Source organism: Mycteria americana, chromosome 2, assembly GCF_035582795.1.
Source record: "Mycteria americana isolate JAX WOST 10 ecotype Jacksonville Zoo and Gardens chromosome 2, USCA_MyAme_1.0, whole genome shotgun sequence".
NCBI classification, from domain to species: domain Eukaryota; kingdom Metazoa; phylum Chordata; class Aves; order Ciconiiformes; family Ciconiidae; genus Mycteria; species Mycteria americana.
Window position 1 is genome coordinate 80860144 of NC_134366.1, and position 21466 is coordinate 80881609.

The 21466-nt window shown below is 39.9% G+C and overlaps 1 protein-coding gene across 2 annotated transcripts in view; it reads right to left on the reverse strand.

The window, feature by feature from the left end:
- The window catches only part of CDYL (chromodomain Y like), a 106932-nt gene extending 86771 nt beyond the window's left edge, over positions 1–20161 (reverse strand). The window contains exon 1 of one of the 2 annotated variants that reach the window (XM_075493900.1): positions 19978–20157. Coding sequence is in view for 1 of the 2 variants with exons in the window: in XM_075493899.1 (XP_075350014.1) it covers positions 19978–20001 (24 nt within the window). In the remaining variant the exon portion in view is untranslated. Of the gene's footprint in view, positions 1–19977 lie in introns of both variants that reach the window. The other variant, XM_075493899.1, reaches the window with a different exon arrangement.
- Positions 20162–21466: the final 1305 nt, after the last annotated feature.

Sequence of the window (21466 nt, forward strand, 5' to 3'; positions counted from 1 at the left end):
CACAAATTAGATACAAAGAAAGAGAATTAAGAACTCACAGGCAACCGTAAATCTGGCATTTTCTCAATCTAGAGTGTTTGAATTTGTGACACAAATAAGTCTTTTTATGATGTGGTATAAAATCTATACAGAAAAGAAAAAAAGAAAAGATGCTCAGACATAGCCTAGAGAGCCCTAGAGAGCTCACAATTCTCCTCCTTGCAGGGGTGCAAGAGTTTTATTGGATTTCTCAAGTATACATGAACAAGGGGCTAACCTAAATGTGATTTGTTTATACGTACATGTCTTTGTCAGGCAAGGAAAAGTAAATATCTCATAAATTGATGGGAGCTGAGCTTGAAATATCTTTTTTTGTCTGGTAACACATAGGCATTGACAGTTAACGGTATCACAGAGCAGACTGGGTATAGTTTCAATTATATCGTATCACTTTTTTTTGTATCAGTCAAATAGTCTTTCTAAAAAGTGTCAAATTAGTTATTCAAAAAGTTATGGTGACCTACCAAAATGTGCCCTGACATAAGGAGCGTCTGTGTGCGTGGTTACACTTCCTAGTTCATTTCCATGAATAATATTCAAAGGTAGTCTGGTCTGTTCTCAGCCTGACACCAAATTGTCAAGCAAGTTACCATGAAATTTAGTACATTGTGCCTGCCTTCCATTTTCCCACAAACCCATTAGCATGGGTGCAGGGAAGTGGTGGAAAGAAGAAGGAAAAGATTAGACCTGACCAAATTTCACCATTTAGATAGATACAGTGACTATACTCACTAATTGCAAAAATGGAAAAGAAACCAAATTCACAGAGCTTTGCACTCTGTGCAATTCATAGTTGTTTCTCCTATTTGGGTCATGTTTTCCTAAAAAGCGTGAGAAGCTAAAGCCACATTACAAGGAAGGGCATGGTAATTAAAGAGGTAAGATGCTTATTTTCTTCCCAAAGGATGCAGTACACACTTATGTACATACACAGAGTAAGCATAAACGCTACAGCATGTCCCAAAGAAATCATATAGAATTTAGATACACAATACACAATCTCAAGAGGTGTATCACAAAATAACATTCAGAGACTGTCACAAAGAACTACCTAGGTACATAAGCCTGTCTACTAAGTGATGCCCATTTTTAAAGTTAAAATAGATTTTCCTTGATATATCATTTTCCATCATAAACTCTTTGAAAAATGAGATATTTTAAATCTAAGATAAGCATAGGTCTTGAAAACAGCATTTCATTCCTTCAAATATTTTTCAATAAGTTCTTAATTACATTACTAACACATCTTGTGAACTGAAGAATCTTAACTTACAAGACATAATTCAGGCACAACTTTACTCTTAGAAAGCACTAAAGTATTTCAGAGACTTTTATCATAGTAAACAAAATCACCATTCAAACCAGAAAAACCTAGAATTCAGGAAATCAAATTAAAGATTTTCTGATAAAGATTTTAGATGCTCAAGTCAAACATCTGAAAGAATTCAGACAAGCTGAAAAGCTACATATTGAACTCAAATTCTACTGCAAAACTGCCACTAAACTGGAATAAAATTTTTTAAACCACAGAAGTGTTCAAGAACAAACTTTTGGAAAACTGTATCTGTACCATTGCAGAAAGAAGGATTTTATATAGAGCCTTAACATTTTTTTCCCCTTGATCATAACAACGTTCATTCCACATGTAACTCCAGCTTTTGCCTGCAGTTACTCCGATGCAGTAGTGCTTCTGGAGTTTAACAAAACAGAACGTGGCATATAGTGACAAGAGAAAAAAATCTACATCTGAACTGTTAAAACCAATATAGAAATTGGACAAAATAAACAAAAACTGCAACAAAAAGGGATTCTGACATATTCACCTCTACATTCATCAAAGAGGAAGACCTACTTAGTCTTTTTCACACTGTTTATGAAGTAAATTGAAGACTAAGTTCAATAGCTGTGACATGGTTAAAAATAGCTGTACTGCTTAAGCACGGCAACTCATACTGCTCCACAGGAAGAATTATTCTCCTGGTCAAAATATTTGCCTTTTCAATGAGCTGAACTTTCAGGTCATCTGTTAACAATGTAGATTCTTTCCCGTCTAGAAGAACTTTATTGTCTCTCCTTCAACAAATAGCAGGGTATTGTTCCCAGCTGGTTGCTAATTCACACAATTATCATGTAAAAATCTTTCAAAATGCTATATAGAAGATGTATGTATTGCTTGGATAATCACATATTTTGATTTAATAAATCTCATACTGAATTCCTCTGTATGTGTAAAATAAAATTTAAACTCATCTTCATTATATCCTCTCCCCACATCCCCAACCCTCCCTTTCCCTTCTGTTTTCAGCCTTCCCTTAAAAATACAGACGCACATTACAACTGAGTACAGGGTGCCTTTGATGCTGAAAATATTTTTGTCAGATTTTGTAGATGACCTGGGTGAGCGATGATCATTTAGTTTGGCTTCCTGTGTAATAGATAATTTCACTCCAAAATTCCTGCATCAGGCCTCATATTGTGCTTGAACTAAAGGCATCTTTTTGGAAAAATTCACAGCTTTTTATCACTCATATATCCAGAACATCCTTAAATAAACAGTTCTCATAGACAACTGCTTTCAGTTTTAAATTTATTATATTTCTAGAAGAAATACACCTGAGTTCAGCTTTCAGCTCCTGTATTTTGTCATACCATTGTCTACTATACCTAAAGGACTGCTCCTTCTGAAGTCTTTGCCCCATATGAGTACTTAGAGGCCATCAGTCACTTCCCGAACTTCCCTTTGCTAAACTAAATAGGCTGAGCTTCTCCAGGCTTTTACTATACACCAGGGTTTGTTCACTTACTTGTTTTTAAGGTTTTTAATTGTCCTTGACATGTTTTTCTGAATCTTTTAAAGTGTATCTAGGTTCTGGGTTTTTTTGCATCTTAAGCTCAAACAGGATGTAATTTTCTAACATTATCTCACTAGAGCTATAAAGCAAAATAAAAGCACACCTAATTCCACTTGAGATCCCCTATATCCATACCAAGGGACTGCACTGTAGATTTTAGCTACTGTATTGTATCACCGAATTACTCCTTTCCAAAGTACTAGTCTCCATCCTACATGTATGATCTTACTGTCTAGACGGGTATATTTAGCTATATTAACACATGTTGAAATAATCCCCATTAACTAAGTACAGACCATCCTTCACACTTATTCATCAATTTTTCGCATGTATGCATTTTACCAGAGATTATATTCTATTTTCCTCCAGATCATTATCCAAATCCTCAAAGCAATGGGCTGTGAAAAACTTCTATAAAATCCAACACGAATGTCCTTCATCTATTACTGCTTTATGATCTGTCAATTAACCAGTTTGAAATGTACTTAATATGGGCCATGTTGACTTAGCAAAGAGCTAGGCTTTAAAAATCAGAATAGCATGCAGCACTGCATCAGGTGCCTTACGAAAGCTTACTATACCTACATGAGTATCTTTGTCAACCAAAATCTTTCAGCCTCAGAATAAAGAAATAAATACAGACGAGTTCTAATCGTCACGAACAGTTGGGCAAGCAGTGACTCTGCTTTCTTCAATTTTCTGCTAAGCAATTCTCATTTCAGTCTTTCCACAGTTCTTTCTGTGATCATTATCAACCTGTCCAGTGTAGTATTTATGTTATATCCTGGCCTATCCTGTCTCATTTAAACTTCTACAACAATTAAAATTAAAACAAAACAAAATGCAAAACCCAATACCTTAGATATCTTCAGTTGGTTGGGGGTTTTTGTTTGTTTATTTTAAATCCTGATTCCTGTAGACTAAAGAAAAAAATTAAATGTGTTGGTTCCTACCAGAATAAAGAAATTTGTTTTGTAAGTCACTATAAATTGTGAACACAACATCCAGATTTTGGCCAGAGAGCAACAGTATTTTGACTCACAGCATGTTTTTTTTAAAGAATCATAAAATAATGGTTTTTGCAGTATTTCTGTCTCTTCTCAACTATTATTGTCCCTATGTAGCAGACACGTCATTACTAGGATTTTTTTGCTCTCAATAAATAAGAGAATTTTCACATTGTTCTTAACCCCATTGATTCAAGGTTTATGATTAGTGTCTATATAATCTACTATGAATGGTCTTTTTGTTGTGACAGCTCATAGCCACTATTGCTCATGGCATTTTCTGTGAATCTTCATTCATTTGAATCTTCACCTCTGCCTTACTACACTATGACAGTCTCATACCTATCCCTAATGACTTTTCATTGTAAGAATTACATATCCCCTGGGTAACTTTTATTTTTAAGTAATACAACTTTGAGACAAAATTGTTTTCTTTATATTTTCAGTAAAATCTGTATTACATTATTTTTAGGAAATAATCCTTTTAGAAAAAGTGATTATATATTATTGGCAAGGCCTGTAATGGATAGAGCAGATTCAAATAGGCAACAATAACTATCAGTGCTGATTGTTTTCATGGAAGTGATCTTATATTTAATCTCATTTTTGTCAGAAGAGTAAAATTGAACAGAACAGAATTTCTTATTCTCAGAAAAGCATGATGAATGACCTGCACATATTAGAAATTCCAGGAAAATTTTATTAATGATCACCTAACATAATCACTCTGAAATAACAATGCATAGTTTCTTTGCATCTAGAAGTTTAAAGAAAGATTCCTCTGTCACATAAATCCCAGGAAAATGTGCCTTTATCACTATAAAAAGAAAGTTCAGACCTTACAGAACTTTCTGAGGCAATTTTCCTTAAACCCACACTTTGTTTAGTTACTTTTATCTTGCGAATAATCAAAAACAGAATGCAATGTTTTAATCCTTGCTTTCTGGGTGTAAAAAAAACAGTGCCTAGGCCAGGCTGGCTGTTAAAACAATGTCAGAATTGAACCACAGAGGAAAAATGGAAGGGGCAATAATAATGGCCTGATTTTATAATTTGATTCTGCTCTTAATAAAGTGTGGCACTCAATAAAAACTGGCACAGTGGAAGTCTGTTTGACTTAGTAATTTTCACATAAGTAGTCTAAAGTGATCATTGTTTGGTGTTGGTTTTGTTTTAAATACTTTGTTGGCAAGTAAATAAATTTGAATATATTGGATTGGGTTTCCAGATGATGATCAACACATTTTTTTTTTTAAACTGACTGTAATCTTGGTTTGTACTTTTAATTTTCTTTTTTTTTTTAACTAAATGAAGAATCAATGCCAATAGCTGGCAATGCCATTAAATTGTACTGGTTTCGAAGCAAAGTATAGCTTTTAAACTTATTGCTACATGCACCTGTTAAAACAGTGAGTCATCTGAATACACATTCACCTAATCTTTATTTGTGTGCTACACCCCTGAAATAACCAATATTTTAATCTATTTTGTTTTCAGACTGCATACAAATGCAGACTACATTTGTAAAAAGTATATTAAATCTTTTTAATAAAAGAAAATTGTCTTTAAAATGCTGAATATATAATCTAATCTTTTTATCATGATATTTAACATTTAGAAATAATACATTCCTTAATTAAGTATTAGCTACACCTAAATAATTGACAGAATATTTTTGCTTAATATAAACAAAATAAGGGGCCTACACACACAGGGAACTGAGAACATTGGATTTGGGGCACTTAAACTACTTGGCTGCTTTCTAAATTCTCACCCAATTACTATCTCTGTGTTCCCAAATCCTTCCATAATACAGCACTAGCCTTGTAGTCTTCAGTATTAGTAGATACTATTCTTTCCTCACCAATTTTTACTTATATATTGGAAGGAATTAAAGAGCAACACAGTTTACTTTCCTTATCAGTTTTCCCACCCTCACATAAACACATTCAAAGTGAAAATAATTTGTCCTGCCCGTGAAACTGAAACCAAAAGTAATTAAAGCATAAGTTTTTCTACCCAAAAGGTATTGACAGCACTTATACTTTGAACTTTAATTCCATTGGAGGGGCTAAAAATAATCTTTATGAATATCAGCATTTTAAACGAAATGCAGCTTAAAGTGAGCTCAACTACGAGGAGACATCCTGTCCCATCACACTCTCTGCCCACTGCCCACTCAGTGAATAACCAGAATCCTTAGAAATAAAGGATACTTTTAACTATGCTTGTATGTCACCCCCCTCTTCAGACTGGGTTTGCACAACAGCATCAGAGCGTAATTATAGTATAATCAAGGTGGACAGGGAAAAGGTAACCTTACGCAGCTGCAGCATTTCATTACTCCTGTGGCACTCTAAAAGTAACAAAAAGTTTCAGCAAGCTTTGTAACTGCTATGCTTACAGTAAAATTCAGGGCATTGTTAATAAGTAGCAGTTATGCAGCACTGAGAAGTAACTGGAATCCCAAACTGATGCAAGAACGAGTTTTCCATCTTCACATTAAAATGGAAGCGTAACCAGCCACTGAAACTATACAGCACACCGTCTTCTACTCTGAACATGATCACCCCGTCACTTGGCGCAGCCCCCTTCTCAGGGGTGCTGCTCCTCACCCTGTCCCTGCACGCTGCTGCCTGACCTCAAGGTGCAGTCCAGGGACACGGGCTCTGTGAGTCAGCACAAGCCAAGGGCAAGAAGCTGTGCAGCCACGCTGCAAGTCAGCCTAGTGAGTTGATCCAGCTGAAATTAAACATGCAGTTTGATGGATTCTTTTTTTTTTTTTTTTTTTTTTTAAAGAGCCAAGTCATTGCTGCAACTATCCCCCCACATCTATGCAGGTTTTTTTCCCGTCTCCCTTCGATCATGCCATATATTCCTGCTCCTTTACTTGAAGTGGCACCTCTTGGATTTCAACCTGAGTCAGTCAGAAAACTGCCAGAAAACTATTTCTACAAAAGCAGTGGGCAGTCTTCAGCTAGACAGGCTTCCTTAAATGGCATTCACCTGACCCAGCAACACAAATCAGTGTCGGTGCAAAGGAAGGGGGAAGAACGAGTGGCTTGCTGGAGGAGGTGGTGGTAGCAAGCAAGGCCTGCAGCACTTAAATTTGCTTAAGCTGTAGAGAACAGAGCCCTCAGACTCCTGGTTGAAAGTGGACAAGGAACAGATAGTCTCCTTCCTTAATATTTAGTATATTTAGTATGTTTCAAAACTAACTTTTAAACATCATGCCACTCAAAGAAACATTAAGGAAAAGAGAGGAAAACTGACACAAACGCTGTCAGGATACACAAATTTCTTCCCCCAGTCCCAGGGCTCGCTCACCGAGGCTGTTCTTCTGTTGAACCATCACTTCTGTTGAACCATCACTTGGTGGCTCAAGAGCTCCAATGACCTTCCACACCTGCTTCGTCATCCTGGCTAATATGTGTATGGCCATGCACTGAACTAGACTGAGGAACTGATTCAACCAAATAAACATTTTTGGAGCCAGGGTTTTTTGTTTGGTTGTTTTTAATTATGCCAGATCGATGTTCCAATCCTCTTAACATGTGGCCAAGTTGCCGTTGTGGATCAATGGAAGGAACAGCTGAGTGGTCGGAGGAAGGACCTGCTGAAGTCAATTATAAAGCACTACCAACCAAACACCTTCTGAGATTTAATTTAAAATGAAGTAAAATGCAACAATTATGGTTTAAAAACATAACTTGATCAGTCACTGTCACTCCAGTAACAAACCTTAACTTATGCCATAGTAGCTCAGTGCTATGCCTAACACTTTATACTTCAACAGCACAATCCCCTAACAACATTCACCTACTAACACAGTTTACAGTCCCAAGGGAAGGCCTGTAATGAATGAAAAGTTGGGTATTATCCTGCATTAGGTTCAGAAGACAGTATAAAAAGGAAAAAAAACCCCTTAGTGCTTAGGAGGTCACATTTAAGTATATTTAACTTAACTGACTAAATAAAACTGACTAGCACTTCTACACCGCTTTGTAGAGAACGGGGATGAAGTCTGATGACCTTCTAGAGGAATTTCACTTAGATCATCTGAATGGCCTTCTGGATGACTCTCATCACTGATTACAGAGGATATCAAAGATAACACCGCATGCTAGTTAAATACCTCTCTGCAGTTAGCTCCACCAAAACCAAACCAAGCCAAAACCCAACATAAAAGGGAGACAGGTTTGTCTTTGGCTTGTACTTGTAGCATAGCTTCTCTCTATAAGACCCAATCAGCCTGTTCTACTTTATTCTAAGATGTTCTGACAATACTTACTGGGGTTGGGGGGAGGGGGAAGAAAAAAGGCTTTATTCTGCTTGGGCTTTGGCTCAGGGATTCAAACTTTATCAGGGAGATGAGCAAATGATTAGCAATCATCTCTGAAATATTCAGTCTGAGTGATATGCTCACTGCTAGACTAACTAGGACAGAGGAGAGAAAGAATTACATTTTTCGAGGCAGCATTCAGGTGTCCTAATGATGAGATCCTCCATTTTTCCCCCAACAACCCCTGCCTACCAATCTTTCTACAAAAGATAAGGCAGTTCTAGCAGGATATGCCTTTCTTCCACTACAAAACAAAGTTCCAGTTTCTTGCTCAGAAAAATAGTCATCCTTACTTTACAATCAATAGACAACTAATTCCACACAGAAAGTTCCCTTTTCTGAACAAGTTGGATGAAAACAGATTTTTCTGGTGGTTTGACGGAAAACAAGAGAGACAGATATTGGGAAGACACTGGGAAGGTAGAGCTCAAACATTTGACAAAAGGGACAAATGAATGAAAATGGAGCATTCATTTAGCGAAAAGCAGAACATAAAATTATCAGATGGTTCTACAGTCCAATCAGTACTTTCTTCTTCCCCTTCTCATAATTTACTATGTCTCAGTATACTTTAAGACTTCATTTAGCATATAAAGATCTAAAATCCCTTCCCCCCAGATGAATCAGTTCTATTCACATCTTAGTTCAACCTTCATAAATATAAACAAGTGTACAGAAGAAAAATTTTAAAAAGCCAAATAAAGCATTATTTTACTAATGGAAAGAATAAAACCATATATATATATATATATGTTGGAATAATGATGTATTAATTCCCATTACTTATGAAAACGTCCATCATGAACAAGCAAAAAAGCCAAAGGACATTATTTTTACTTGACAATAAGAATGCCACAATAAAGCAAATTATTCTGTGTGTATGCAAGGAATCGGTTTTGTTACATTTAATAGCTTTGATTAGAGATATATATGTTCAAGTGCAGAGGATTAAGTTCTTTAGAATAAACTAGGGTGTAATTACTTGAGTAAGGACTTTAACTTTGAATAATTCAATTAATATTAAATATATTCAAATAACACACAGCAATAAAGACAGGAACTTCCGATTTTACAGACCAATACCAGTAAAGAATGATTAACCAAGATCTTTACCTGCACTGAAAAAAAAAAATAATCTCACAGTATTTTAACTGTAACTTAACTGACAGCTGTCTGTCATTCATTGCTTTTCATGAGTATCCAAAGGTATGAAGAACCAGAGCATAACAAACAATTTTATCTGGATAAACAGAGGAAAATAACATAGGAATAGATATAAATGAATAACAGTGAAGTTTCATCTGTCACTATGGGTGGATCAAGACCTAACGTTTATGGGGACAGAAACCACATGACGTCCTAGTGCTCATTCTATGTCCTCACTAAATCCATGTTTTGCCACTAATGGCAGCAGAGATAACCTCCAAAACACCATCTTATTCAATATGCTTGTTCTGCATTGCACCAGTTTCAGGGGAAAAATGAACTTAAAATTGAAACTGATCCTTGTAGAGAATTGGTTTTAAAGATAAGGTGTTTTAATGATTTATCTCAATAAGCATTTTTTTTTTTTAAATCCAATAAAAGACAAACAACCCTGCTATTAAATCTTTACTGATAAGAAAGTAGAGAAGCATGGCATGGTTTGCATTCAATTATGACACGTGTATCCTGCTGCTGAAAAATGAGCAAGATCCCATCTTTGTGTGGTTTTAAAGATTTGTAAAGTAGTAATCCTTCATATCCATTGGGTTTCTGTAGTCATGGACATAAACTGTCAAATCAACAACTGCTTCATGGACTGGCTTCCATGTTTTGACACTCCTACAATGTTACATCTCAAAGAAGCATCCTTAAATACAATGATTTCCATCTTCTCATTCAGAACTTAATATTTTATTCTTTGGCAGTTTAAACAAATAAGCACAAATCTCAGGAGATCTGATGAGTACAATGTGGGAGAGAGGAAAAACAAATCAATTAAGGAGCTGCCCTAATACAAGAGAGATGCCTCTAACATGAGTGAAACAGAATCTTATTTGCCATCAGCATTTGGGAAAAAATTCTTTGTTGTTATTGATCATCATTCCTTGATGACCAAGGCAAAAATACAGCATTTTCCAATGTTAATTCTCTGGAAGTCATGCCTCTCAAAAGTCATATGAAAATGAACTCATCCTAGACTTCTGTATGACATTGTCTTATGGATGTTTTATCCAAATTAAAATGAAATAGAGATCAAGTGCCCTTTACTCTCCCACTCAACACATACCCTTTTGTAAAATCAAATCAAAACATGAAGTACATAACACTAAGCAAATGAACCAGACAAAGGAAAGAACAAACCTGAAAACAATTTGTAACCTGGGCTTTAACCTCCCCTAGCCACGTACATACACTATAAACAACCTGGTGTGCACTGACAGTTTAAATTTTAACTTTGAAACTTCTGACCTTACTATATCATAACTGAAAATTGATTGACTCCCCTAAAACTGCACTAATTTAAAACTTCCATTGCCCTTGGGAATGTTTGGACATCTAGTTATTCCTTGAGCTGCAAAGGGCAGTGGTGAGCTGTTCCTACAGACACCTCGGTCTTCCAGGGGAAGAAGTTCAACAGCGTCACTTTCAGGAAGCATTAGAAAATGTTTAGCTGGAAATGCTCACTCAACTGACTGTGAGTTGCTTTGAATATATCTATTTAGAATAACTATATTTATGACCTAATTCCACAGAAAAGTACACTAAGCACAAAAGCTCAAGATTCTCAGTCTGATATAAACATAATTGTCTTTCTTTCTGTTTCGTTGTTCTTAGAAAGCACTGTTAATCAAAGGTCAAGTTTGGTCCTTATCTGTGACCCAAACAAGCAAGAAAAAATGTGCCAGCCTTGAAAACATGAGGGGCCATCTAAGAGTTACAGTATAGAGTTACTATACGGCAAAAAGCCTACAGAGATAAAAAATCTCTGATTTTTTTCTCCTTAAGGAAAAGTTTTCCATCAATCTTCCTAGTTTTAGAAAGATTATACTCCAGTACAATCCACTGTGGTTTATACTTACACTCACAAAATAGTATTAATTTCAAAATAATGAGATTAATTCCTAGAATTATTATTACAAGCGCTAATAAAATTTGTTTTATTCTGTGGCCATATTCCTCTCTCTAAATATTCTAGACTAGGGGTCTACTCACACAAAGCCATTAGATAGACCTTATTTTGTGATACAGACCTTAAGCACGTGAAGTCTCCACTGAAGACTTTGCAGGTATCTAGAGCATACGCTGTGGATGACTTTAGATTTCACTCAGAGTTGGTGTTTCTGTTTTGTTTGATCACATACGCTAACAACCTCTTCTTGAAAATTAAAGTTCAAGTCAATACAGTGTTCAGTAACAGCAATGCATTCAGTGGTTATGACTCAGAAAAGAACTTGTTCAAGCACCTTAAGCTCTACCATTTGGACAAGACCCCAGCGAGTGTTTAGAAACGTTGTCTGAAGAGAAATGATGAAAGTTTAGCCCGACAAACAATTGCGTTAACACGAGTGAGTGACCTGGCAATCATATCGTACTCACACTTGCACCACGCCCTGCCAGGATCAACAGAAACACGCACGACATCGCTCTTCCCACAGATGTGCCCGCCTTTGCCCGAGCCTGCAGCTGCGACCATCCGGCAGATGTGTGCAGGGAATGAAGGTGGGCTCTGAACATCTGGGGAGCTCAGGTCATGCTGCTGGCATTTTAAAACCAAGGCTGAAATCTGCCTTGGTCCCAACAAAACCACCCACGAAAGCTCCCGGTGATTATCGCTGTGCCACGTTTCCCATTTTTTCCCTCTACAGGAAGACATTATGGACCCGTGATAGGAATCAGGATGCTGAACTAGATGGATCTTTTGTGTCAGTACGTATAGTCTTACATTCTCATTATTTCTTAGAGACACAATCCCAGGTCTGTTAGTTTTAACCTTGTAAGTGATCTAGCCACTAAAATATGATGGAAGAGTCACACTGTGCTAGCAAGAGCTATATTTTATATATATAACTGGGGAAAATCAGGTGCTGAAATCAAAACACAACAAACGAGCCTGATTTAGCAACTAGCCAAACTATAATCCAGCTAACTTTCCCAAAGTTACTTTGAATCGTTTTGTACCCTTCATATATCTACACTGTTACTGGTAACAACAATGTTATCAACACACAGACGATGTTTCATTGAAGAACTGCATTTTATGGGAAGACCTGCAAAAGCTACAGACTCCTGAATATCCACTGAATACAACATTCAACACATCACAGTGTCAGGGAAGTACTTTGGAGTTAAGATATACTCATTTCAACACTCTTAAGAATGTACCTCTATGGTTCCCCTACATACATATTTACAAAATGTACATCTATTTTTTCTGTGATAAATGCTTCACAACATACTTCCCATGACTTGCTTTAAACTGTGGCATCTTAAAACTAAAGCCCAATTTTTTATTATTCCCTAACCCAAGCAAATTTCTATAAACCAGTATTTTACAGGAAGTGGAGATGCTTAGAGAGGTATTTAAATTTCTTTGGAAGATGAAAATCACAAAGTCACTTTTAAAAAAAAAGAAAAAGAAAAAAGTATATCTCCTTCCTTCCCTGTTCATCCAGGATACTCAAAAAAACCCTGTGTTTTGATTTTTCAGATGCTACTATGACAATCAGCAAAGATCGAACATTAAGACTTAATTTACTTACAAGCTGTGAAACTTTCAGAAACTGTGGGGGCTGAAGAGTTGGAGAGGCACAACTACAAATGTGGTTAGGCCACTTAAAACACATACTTTATCTTTCCCCACAAAAAAAAAGAAACAAACAAACCATCAGACATAACATGGCCAAGAAGGAAGATTTGATCAGAGCTGTACTAATTTATTTTATGCAGTGCAATTATAAAATGTGAAGCCTCACTGAAGAATCACAACAAAACTGTTGCAGTAGTTACTTTGTTTCATTATTCAATAAAACAAATATCTAGTTAAAAGATACTAGTAAATAGTGGCTTTATTTTGCATTTTATGCTAGCAAAGTGGCTTCAAAACCATTTAAAAAAGCAAATCTATGGTTAAAAATGTTTTTTAGCCATATCTATTCTATGTATTCATACATATTCATAGATTCCTTGAAAAAGATCTACAGCAGGTCACCATTAAGGGACACATGTAAATCTTCTGAGGATGTTTATGAAAACAGTAAATATTCTTGCCTTTATAGTGTACTGAACGAGTAACATGCCAATTTTCTTTTCCTCTAAGTAATAGGGAAAGAAGTTCAAAGAAATTATTTCAAAGAACACAAAATTCTTGTGCATATATATTAAAAGCCCATCAAAAATTAGAAAAATAAAAGCTCTTCTTAGAGAGATACTACGGCTTTGGAGAATAAATTTGATAATGAAAAATACGGAACTTTCATTTTTAAGATATTTTCTGGACTAATAACATACTGTCAGAGAAAACACACGGTACATTTAATATGAAAATTATTAATGTTTTACTCAAAGATAAACAAAAAACCCCAACAACCCTGTATTTATTGACAAATAAGGTTATCACATGCCATCCAGCCATCCAAAACCTCAAAGGCACAGAAGAAGTTAACAGGGAGAGACTTGTGCATCCCTTTTCACCTTGCAAATACAGTCTGTGGAGCTCATGCTTCCAACAGATACCTAAAAATAATATATTGTCCAGTAACACCAGATTTGGAGTTTATTACAAAGAGTAAGAGTAGCATTATAGGCCTGCATATCAGTTATATCCAACAGATCTGCACATCCAGTTATCACATATTTGAGAAGTCATTCTGGTTGTCAAAGTTTTGTATCAAACACAGCTTTTGCAAGCGTAGAGTATTTATCAGAGAGAGATGAAACCGTAACTATTAGTAACTTGTTTTTTCTACCACTTTGGCACAGTTCAGACACGCTGCAGCAGTCAGGAAGAAATGAAGCTGCACCTACTGAGAAGTCAAAGAGGGACATGGCATCACTGATGCTGTTCCAGCTAAGCCAACCTTCCTGAGGAACAAGGGGCTGTGGCATGTCTCATTAAGTCCTTTGTGTCCAATAATTTATCCTCATTCAAGAGGTACTGAACGTCAGCATAGTGGAAGCAACCTTCTGCGGTACAGTCTTGTAAGTTGAAAGTAATTATTCCGTAACTCTAAACGTGACTGGCACCGCATTAGCCAATCTTTGATTGACCAAAAAACTCAAGAAATGAAATTTCAGTCTGCTGTGAAAGACAAAGACTGTAAAGGTAAGAATTATCAGAGCCTCACATGCTTTGGGGAGGGGCATCTCTCCCCCTCTTCCATTTCCTCTCCCTCCCGTCCTTTTTTTCCCTGATGGACATGGGCAATTCAAAGCAAGTTATGCAGGAAAAAAAAAAACATCTATTTTCTTAATATACCTATGACATATACATGTATGTACAAAAGAGTTTTGTGCATAAAAACTGCTAAAGCATCCCCTTATCTGTGAACCATTTGCGATTCTACACAGGACCCAGGCAGAATTTCATTCCTTTGGCTGCGGGTGTTTGAACTCTGGGAGCAGCCACCAGAGCCCTGCGGCACCGCAGAGGGCAGGGCACGCCGGAGGAGCCCCTGGGGGCTCAGGCATTTCCCCAGTGGCGGCAGCAGAAGACAGGGCACCAGACCTCCTCAAATCTGTCGAGAGCTCTGGGACAGGAGATGAGAGAATACTCAAGCTGATGAAAAGCGGCGTGGCAAGGAACATGGAAAAAAGTCGAGTTTCTTGCACTAAACATGGTGGCTCCATTCCTGCAGTGCTCTTGCATTCGTGCTCTGGTTTAAAGAAGTGAAAGTCACCAAAGGGGGATGAACAGCAAATCCTCAACTCTATTTTAGTCAGATGTACAGTTTTTAAGGGGTGGAAGCAATGCAAACAGGTCTGATGTAAATTCCTGGTCTTGTTTAGTTGGCTAGGGTTAGTCAAGCAAGTCTTAGTCTTTTACCTCTTCTGAAACAAGCAATAACATTTGCACCACTTGTTGTCAACATAAAATTGGAAAGATTCAGGCACTACAGCTCAATGACTGAACAAGTGTCACTGATGTTTAACCAAGATCTTCGGAATCAGCACATCAGAAACAAGCAGCAGAAGACAGGTCCCAAGATATTTTGGACCTCCTGCAAGTCCATTTTTGGACACCTGTTCAATAGAAACCAACCCATTTCAAGGGGGGAAAAAATGGCTATTGCCTGAACAGGCAATTCTAATTTGTTGTTAATAGCAATTTTTCATCAAATAGCCGTAAGAAATTACAACAAACTCCAAGCTGCATACTGTAGATAATGGATTTACCCTTTCAGTTAACTTAAGCAAAACAAATATTTAAACTTTCCAGTAAACACACACAAAACATGATGAAGATCTGATCGCTGCAGTGTTACTAGGGCTGTGAGACAAACTTTGGTTTTAAGTGGGTAATTCCCATGCAGTATCAAATTTTCAACTAAATGACAGCATTTCTCCTTCAGTTTTCTATACTCTGTCATTTAAAAAACTAGCACAGTAGCTGAAGAACAGCCCACAGGCTCACTTTTTTTGACTTGTGGCCACTACTATATACACAAAATTTAAATTTTCATGGAATACACGTGCCTTTGGGTCTTACTTATTAGGTGATCAAACTTGACATATAGCCTAATGCAAGGCCATAGAACCCCAGCCAGTTGCTTGTGAAATGAGTTTTGGTTTGTAATTTCACCATATCTGTATAATTTAATGTCAAAGGCTTTAGTTCTAAAAATAAAACCAAAAATACTGAATCATCATTGGACATGAAGTATCACCTTGAGAATACTAGACATCGGGATGAAAAAAATGCATATGTATTTTGCAAGACACTTGAAGAATTTTAAAAAAAGACATTTTCCATTCTACAAAACATACAAAAATGTATCATTTTGGACTACATGGACTACAGGACTTTAAATATGTTAACCTGTAATATTTTAATGGAAATCAATTAAGTCACCTTAAAACGCTATGTTTACGAGCACTGTCAAGGTGAAATACAGAGTGAAGAAAAGACGCTGATGCACAGGTGCACTTGCAAAGTTTACACAAACTGTTTTGCTTACTTCTTGGTAAAACTCAGTAAAAATGTTTTGATAGGAGTAGCAATCACAGCCCAAGCCTAACTACAGTTACGCAAATGGATCCAGAGCGCCACGTATACCATCAGCTGTACCAGTAATTCTCAGAGGAAAGATGGAAACATTTGGTCATTCAATTAGATACCATCTCCAACAGGCAGAGAACTTCAGTATATTTCCACCGCACTTACTATAAAAAAGGTTATTAAATTTTATAAGAAAGAGACTCTTCCAAACTCGGGTCAGCTTTCGTATTTGTCTACCAACCACCACTTGGTACTTCTGACCTGCTGGCTAACACACAGTTGTCCTGGGGGGTACTTTTATGGGATCACTTCTACATTTCATCAAACAAATTTTGTCATGCCAACCACAATTCAGGATGACTTCAATCCCAGACATCACTGCAAGGGTCTGCCAGAGGAGGTTGAGGGATTTGACTGCAGAGAGAGCAAACATCATTTGCTTCCAAATGAACCTTCTAAATGGGGTGGGTACCCTACTTCTGATTACAGCAGTGAAGATGATGAGAACAAGCAACAATCTTTCAATGGGTGGGGATCAGTCTGTAAAGCAAAGCAAACTTGTCACAGTGTAAAAGAAAGTAGCCCTACTATTTGCCCAAGCAGCTATACAAAGGACTTTCCAAAAGCCACAGTAACACAGACGGCAGCAGGCACCCACGAAGAAAGATGATGTAAGAGGTCAACGCCTATTGAAACAAATTCTTGGGAAAAAAAACCCGACGGCACCTTTTCTTATGTTTTCCTTTACCTGTCTTGTTCACCAGTTTCTCCATGTCTGTCCACCTCACTAACATGTTGTCACTTGAAGAATCAAACTTACAAACAGAAAAACTATGTTATTTGCCTCACCCATAGAGGTTGGCAACATTACTTGTTTCAATTTCCATCTAGAAAAAAGAGTCTCTTCAACATTTTTCAATAAAAGTTTCATATTTTCCTCAGATCTTCTCCTCCCTCAAAAAATCAGGTAATCATTACTACAACCTCTAAAATGCTCAGGAACAAATGACATACAGGATATACAGCCAGACGAACAAAGTCATCCTTCCAGCCCATTAGTGTATCTCAAGGTTTTGATCTTTGAATTCCAAATCACTGGCCTACAGTTTCGCTCCCTCTCTCCAGATATGACATCCAGAGTAAAAATAAAAATCATCCCACGAACAACAAGTGAATCCATAACGATTTTTTTTTCTTAAAAAAAAAAAAGAAAAGGAACTTACCTTCATTTTTATTGTTTATAAGAGGATTTCTCATTTGTATTTTGGAAGAACCATGACACATATCAGCAGGACTAGTTGGCATTCATACTTAGTCTAGCAATCACAAATAGATTATACACTTTTTTCGATCAAGACACAAGATCAAGATTCAGAAGGAAAAAAGGAGGTATAACAAATGGCACTGGATTTCAATCACCAGATTCAAAGAATATTGTATGGCATGAATTACAAAGAAAATATGCATGCAACAGACATAAACCCCCAGTCAATAACACGGGCAGTTCACAGAAGGGTTTAAATTACCTAATAGTCAACATTTCAGGTCAACTTGCAGTTACGTACTTCCCAAATTAGTGTTCACTATATTTAAATTATTTATTATTTTATGATTTTTTCAGGCATGGCTATAAATTTCATTACAAGACAAAACTTGTCAAAAATGAACAGCAAATTGAAAAAAAAAAAAATTACAAAAGAGACAGCTTGACCACATCCGAGTCCGAAAGCATTAACAATTTCAGCATCTCAAATAAACTGTGCACTTACACAATTAAAGAATATGTCTGATTTTTAAAAATAAAAAAGTAGATTATTACTTCGGGCGTTTTGCAAAAGAGGCTTTTGCCCGACGGACATCACACACCGCCTGCCCAGTGAGGACAGACACGCTCAACAGACTACTGAGCCTTTTGCACAAGTCAACATTTTGAACACAACTTAAGACAACCAAGAAGAGTAGTGAGCAGTGGTCACTCTTAACCTCAGCCCTATGTCCAGCAAACAGAATTTTTCTGGTCATTTTTTATGCCTATCGAAACCGATATCCCATTGTCCGTCTTTGAGCAAACACAGCGACACACAAAGAGCAAGTATTGGCCACAGCACAGTCTATGGGCCCAACTCCACAAACCCAACAGAACTTTTTCTGAAGTCAAAGCAAGTTTTTGGCAATCCTTTCACACACAGAGCGGTCCCTAAATTTCTCTCCTACTTCCAGGGATGATCCCTTCAAGATTGGCTTAAGTCGCATTATAAGGTTGGGGAAACTTGCCAAAGCAATTAACCATGATTTATCTGTCTTGGGAATACAGGCCTTCAGTCTTCTAGTCTATCAGTTCAGCACCTCTGCTCGGCAGTCAACTTGCTTAAAATACAAGCCCACCCAGGGCACCTTTCACTGGCTTCTACAGGTCTGTTCACCCATGGCAGCGCAGATGTAACTCCATTAACAGGAGATACACGTGCACCAACAGCAAGACATCTTCTTCTGTCAAGTGTCCTGAAGGCTGTCTGTCTCCCTTTGACCTTAGCCTTCCAGCCTCTGGATATAAATATTTTTTTATAGAACACTGCCTGGATTCATATTAACTATGAGATAAAAGCATTTTTGGTTTTGGGTGGCCACTTCTTTATCCAAAAGACAAGAACGGCTCCAAAACAACAACGGCTTTTCACTCCCAGGGATGACTTCTTGTAAAAATAAAAACAAGGAAGTTAAATCCAAGAGAACCATAATGCTTTTCAATTAAGGGCAAGGATGTGAAATTGCCACACATAAGACAGGAAATTCAAAGCTAGGCTGTCACCTCACTCCCTTCTTCACCCCAAAACCTTCCTCTCCCGTCAGCACACCCTTTGACCACCTCCCGAGCGACGAGTGAAGGATGGCGTGTCAGAGCCTTAACTTTGAATCTTTTTGGCTTCCCTCGCAACCTTAACCGTATCGTTAGAGCACGAAGAGCCGAGGAGTTTAAATTTTAATATTTTGCATCACCGCAGCTTGCTGCATGGCCAAGGCACAGGATGGTAGCCCAGGACTTTGGTACAGACACAAATCCAGGAGGAAAGCCCCTCTGCCCTCCCCCCCCCGCCGGACACATGCAATAACTCGGCTTTGCACACATTTTTGCACACCGCCGGGCTCGCAGTTCGGCGTGCTCACTCCCGGAGCAAGTCGCGGCTGTCAGCGCTGCTCCCCACCATCCAGCACCCCCGCCCCTTCTCCTTCTGGAGTCAAAGTGTTGTGTGAACGTGGGGGGGGGGAAGCGCAGGCCACGGGTAGCACTTTGCCGTCTCCTCCTTTCAGTCACATTTCCGTCCTCCTCCAGCAAAACTGGGGAGGGAAGGGGGGGCGGGGGGCCAGGCTGGGCGGGGGGGGACACACACGCAGGCGCTGGGCCCAGCGGGAAGGGGCAGCCGCAGCAAGTGTGGGTGACAAGACCGCCGGCTCTCCCGAGAGCAACAAAAAGGCGGGTGGGGTGGGGTGGGGTGGCCGGCGGGGCCGGGGGCAGGGCCGGCGCTCGGGGGCTCTTACCTCGTAGAGTTCCTCGGAAGCCATGCTGGGGAGCCTCACAAGGTGGAGTTGGGTGCTGGTTTGGAAAGACTTTGTTTCAGTTGGTGTCCGTGTGGCCTCCTCCTCCTCTTCTCCCTCCTCCTCGTCTTCTTCTTCTTCTTCTTCTTCTTCTTCTTCTTCTTCTCCTCCTCCTCCCTCTCCCTCCTCCTCCTCCTCTTCCCCTCCTCCTTCTCCTCCTCCTCCTCCTCCTCCTCCTCCTCTTCTTCTTCCTCCTCCCTGCGCGTCTCTCTCCAGCGCAACTAGCAGCTCCGCTCGCTAAATGCCAGTGAGGTGCTGCTGCTGCTGCTGCTGCTGCTGCTGCTGCTGCTCCTGCTGCTGCTGCTGCTGCTGGTGGCGGCGGCGGCGGCGGCGGGGCTGCGCGCACGGCAGCTGCGCAACTCGCTCGCTCCCCGCTCGCGCTCGCTCCCTCGCCCTCGCGCTGCCTCTCGCACACCCCGGCAGGCCGGCACGCACGCACGCACGCACGCACGCACACACTCGCTCGCGCACACACACACGCACACACTCGCACACGCACTCACTCGCACACACGCACTCGCGCGCGGCGGCGGCGGCGGCGCCCCGCACCCCCACCCCTCCGTCCCCGGCTGGCTCGCTCGCTCCCTCCCCAGGAACACTAATCGAGCGCAGAGAGAGCGCCACACGCAACCGCTCCGCCTCGGCTCCAGCCGCCCCCGGCACCATCCTCCTCCTCCTCCTCCTCCTCCTCCCGCCCCCCCGCTTTGATCTCCCATTGTCTGCTCAGCTGAGCCCGGCGGCGCGCGGGGGGCGGCGGGGCGCGCGCCCGGGCGCGGGGGGGGGCCGGGAGGGGCCGCGCCCGGGGGAGCGGGGGGCCGCGGGACGGCCGCGGGACGGCCGGAGTTTGGGGAGGCGGGCGGGGAGGGGGGGCGGTGGGACACGGGGCCCACGCACGTGCGGGGCCCGCGTCGCTTCCCTCAGCCCCCCGCGCTCGTCCCTCTCCTCGCCCCACCGCGCCTCGTCCGGACCCCACGGCCCTCCTAGCCCCGCTCCTCCGTGGGCCCCGGCCAGTTCCGGCCCATTGCCCTGCTCCACCACCACCATTTGTATAGGCAACATCGTAACGCGCCTGCATACGTTTTTCCAAACTTAACTTGGTTGAACGCCTCTGCCGTGCGAGAGGGAAGGGCGTGGGCAAATCCACACCGGAACTCAGCAGCCCTCAATGATCGTCGCCAACGGCACGTATGTGGCTCACATCTCCCAACTGACTGTGTTTGCAAAATTGGGAAGGCCCCACCAAAGCTTCCCTGTTATGATGGGTCAACAGAAAGGAGCTGAGCTGTTGGCTTTCTTATGAGTCCAGTACTCGTTTACACCACGCAACTTGTTCTTGACACCTCATGCGTCATCTGGGGGTGCTTCACAGGAAATTGTGCAGATGAGGTGCCGTGTAGTAGACCATTAACCGGAGGAATCGAAGGCATCGTTG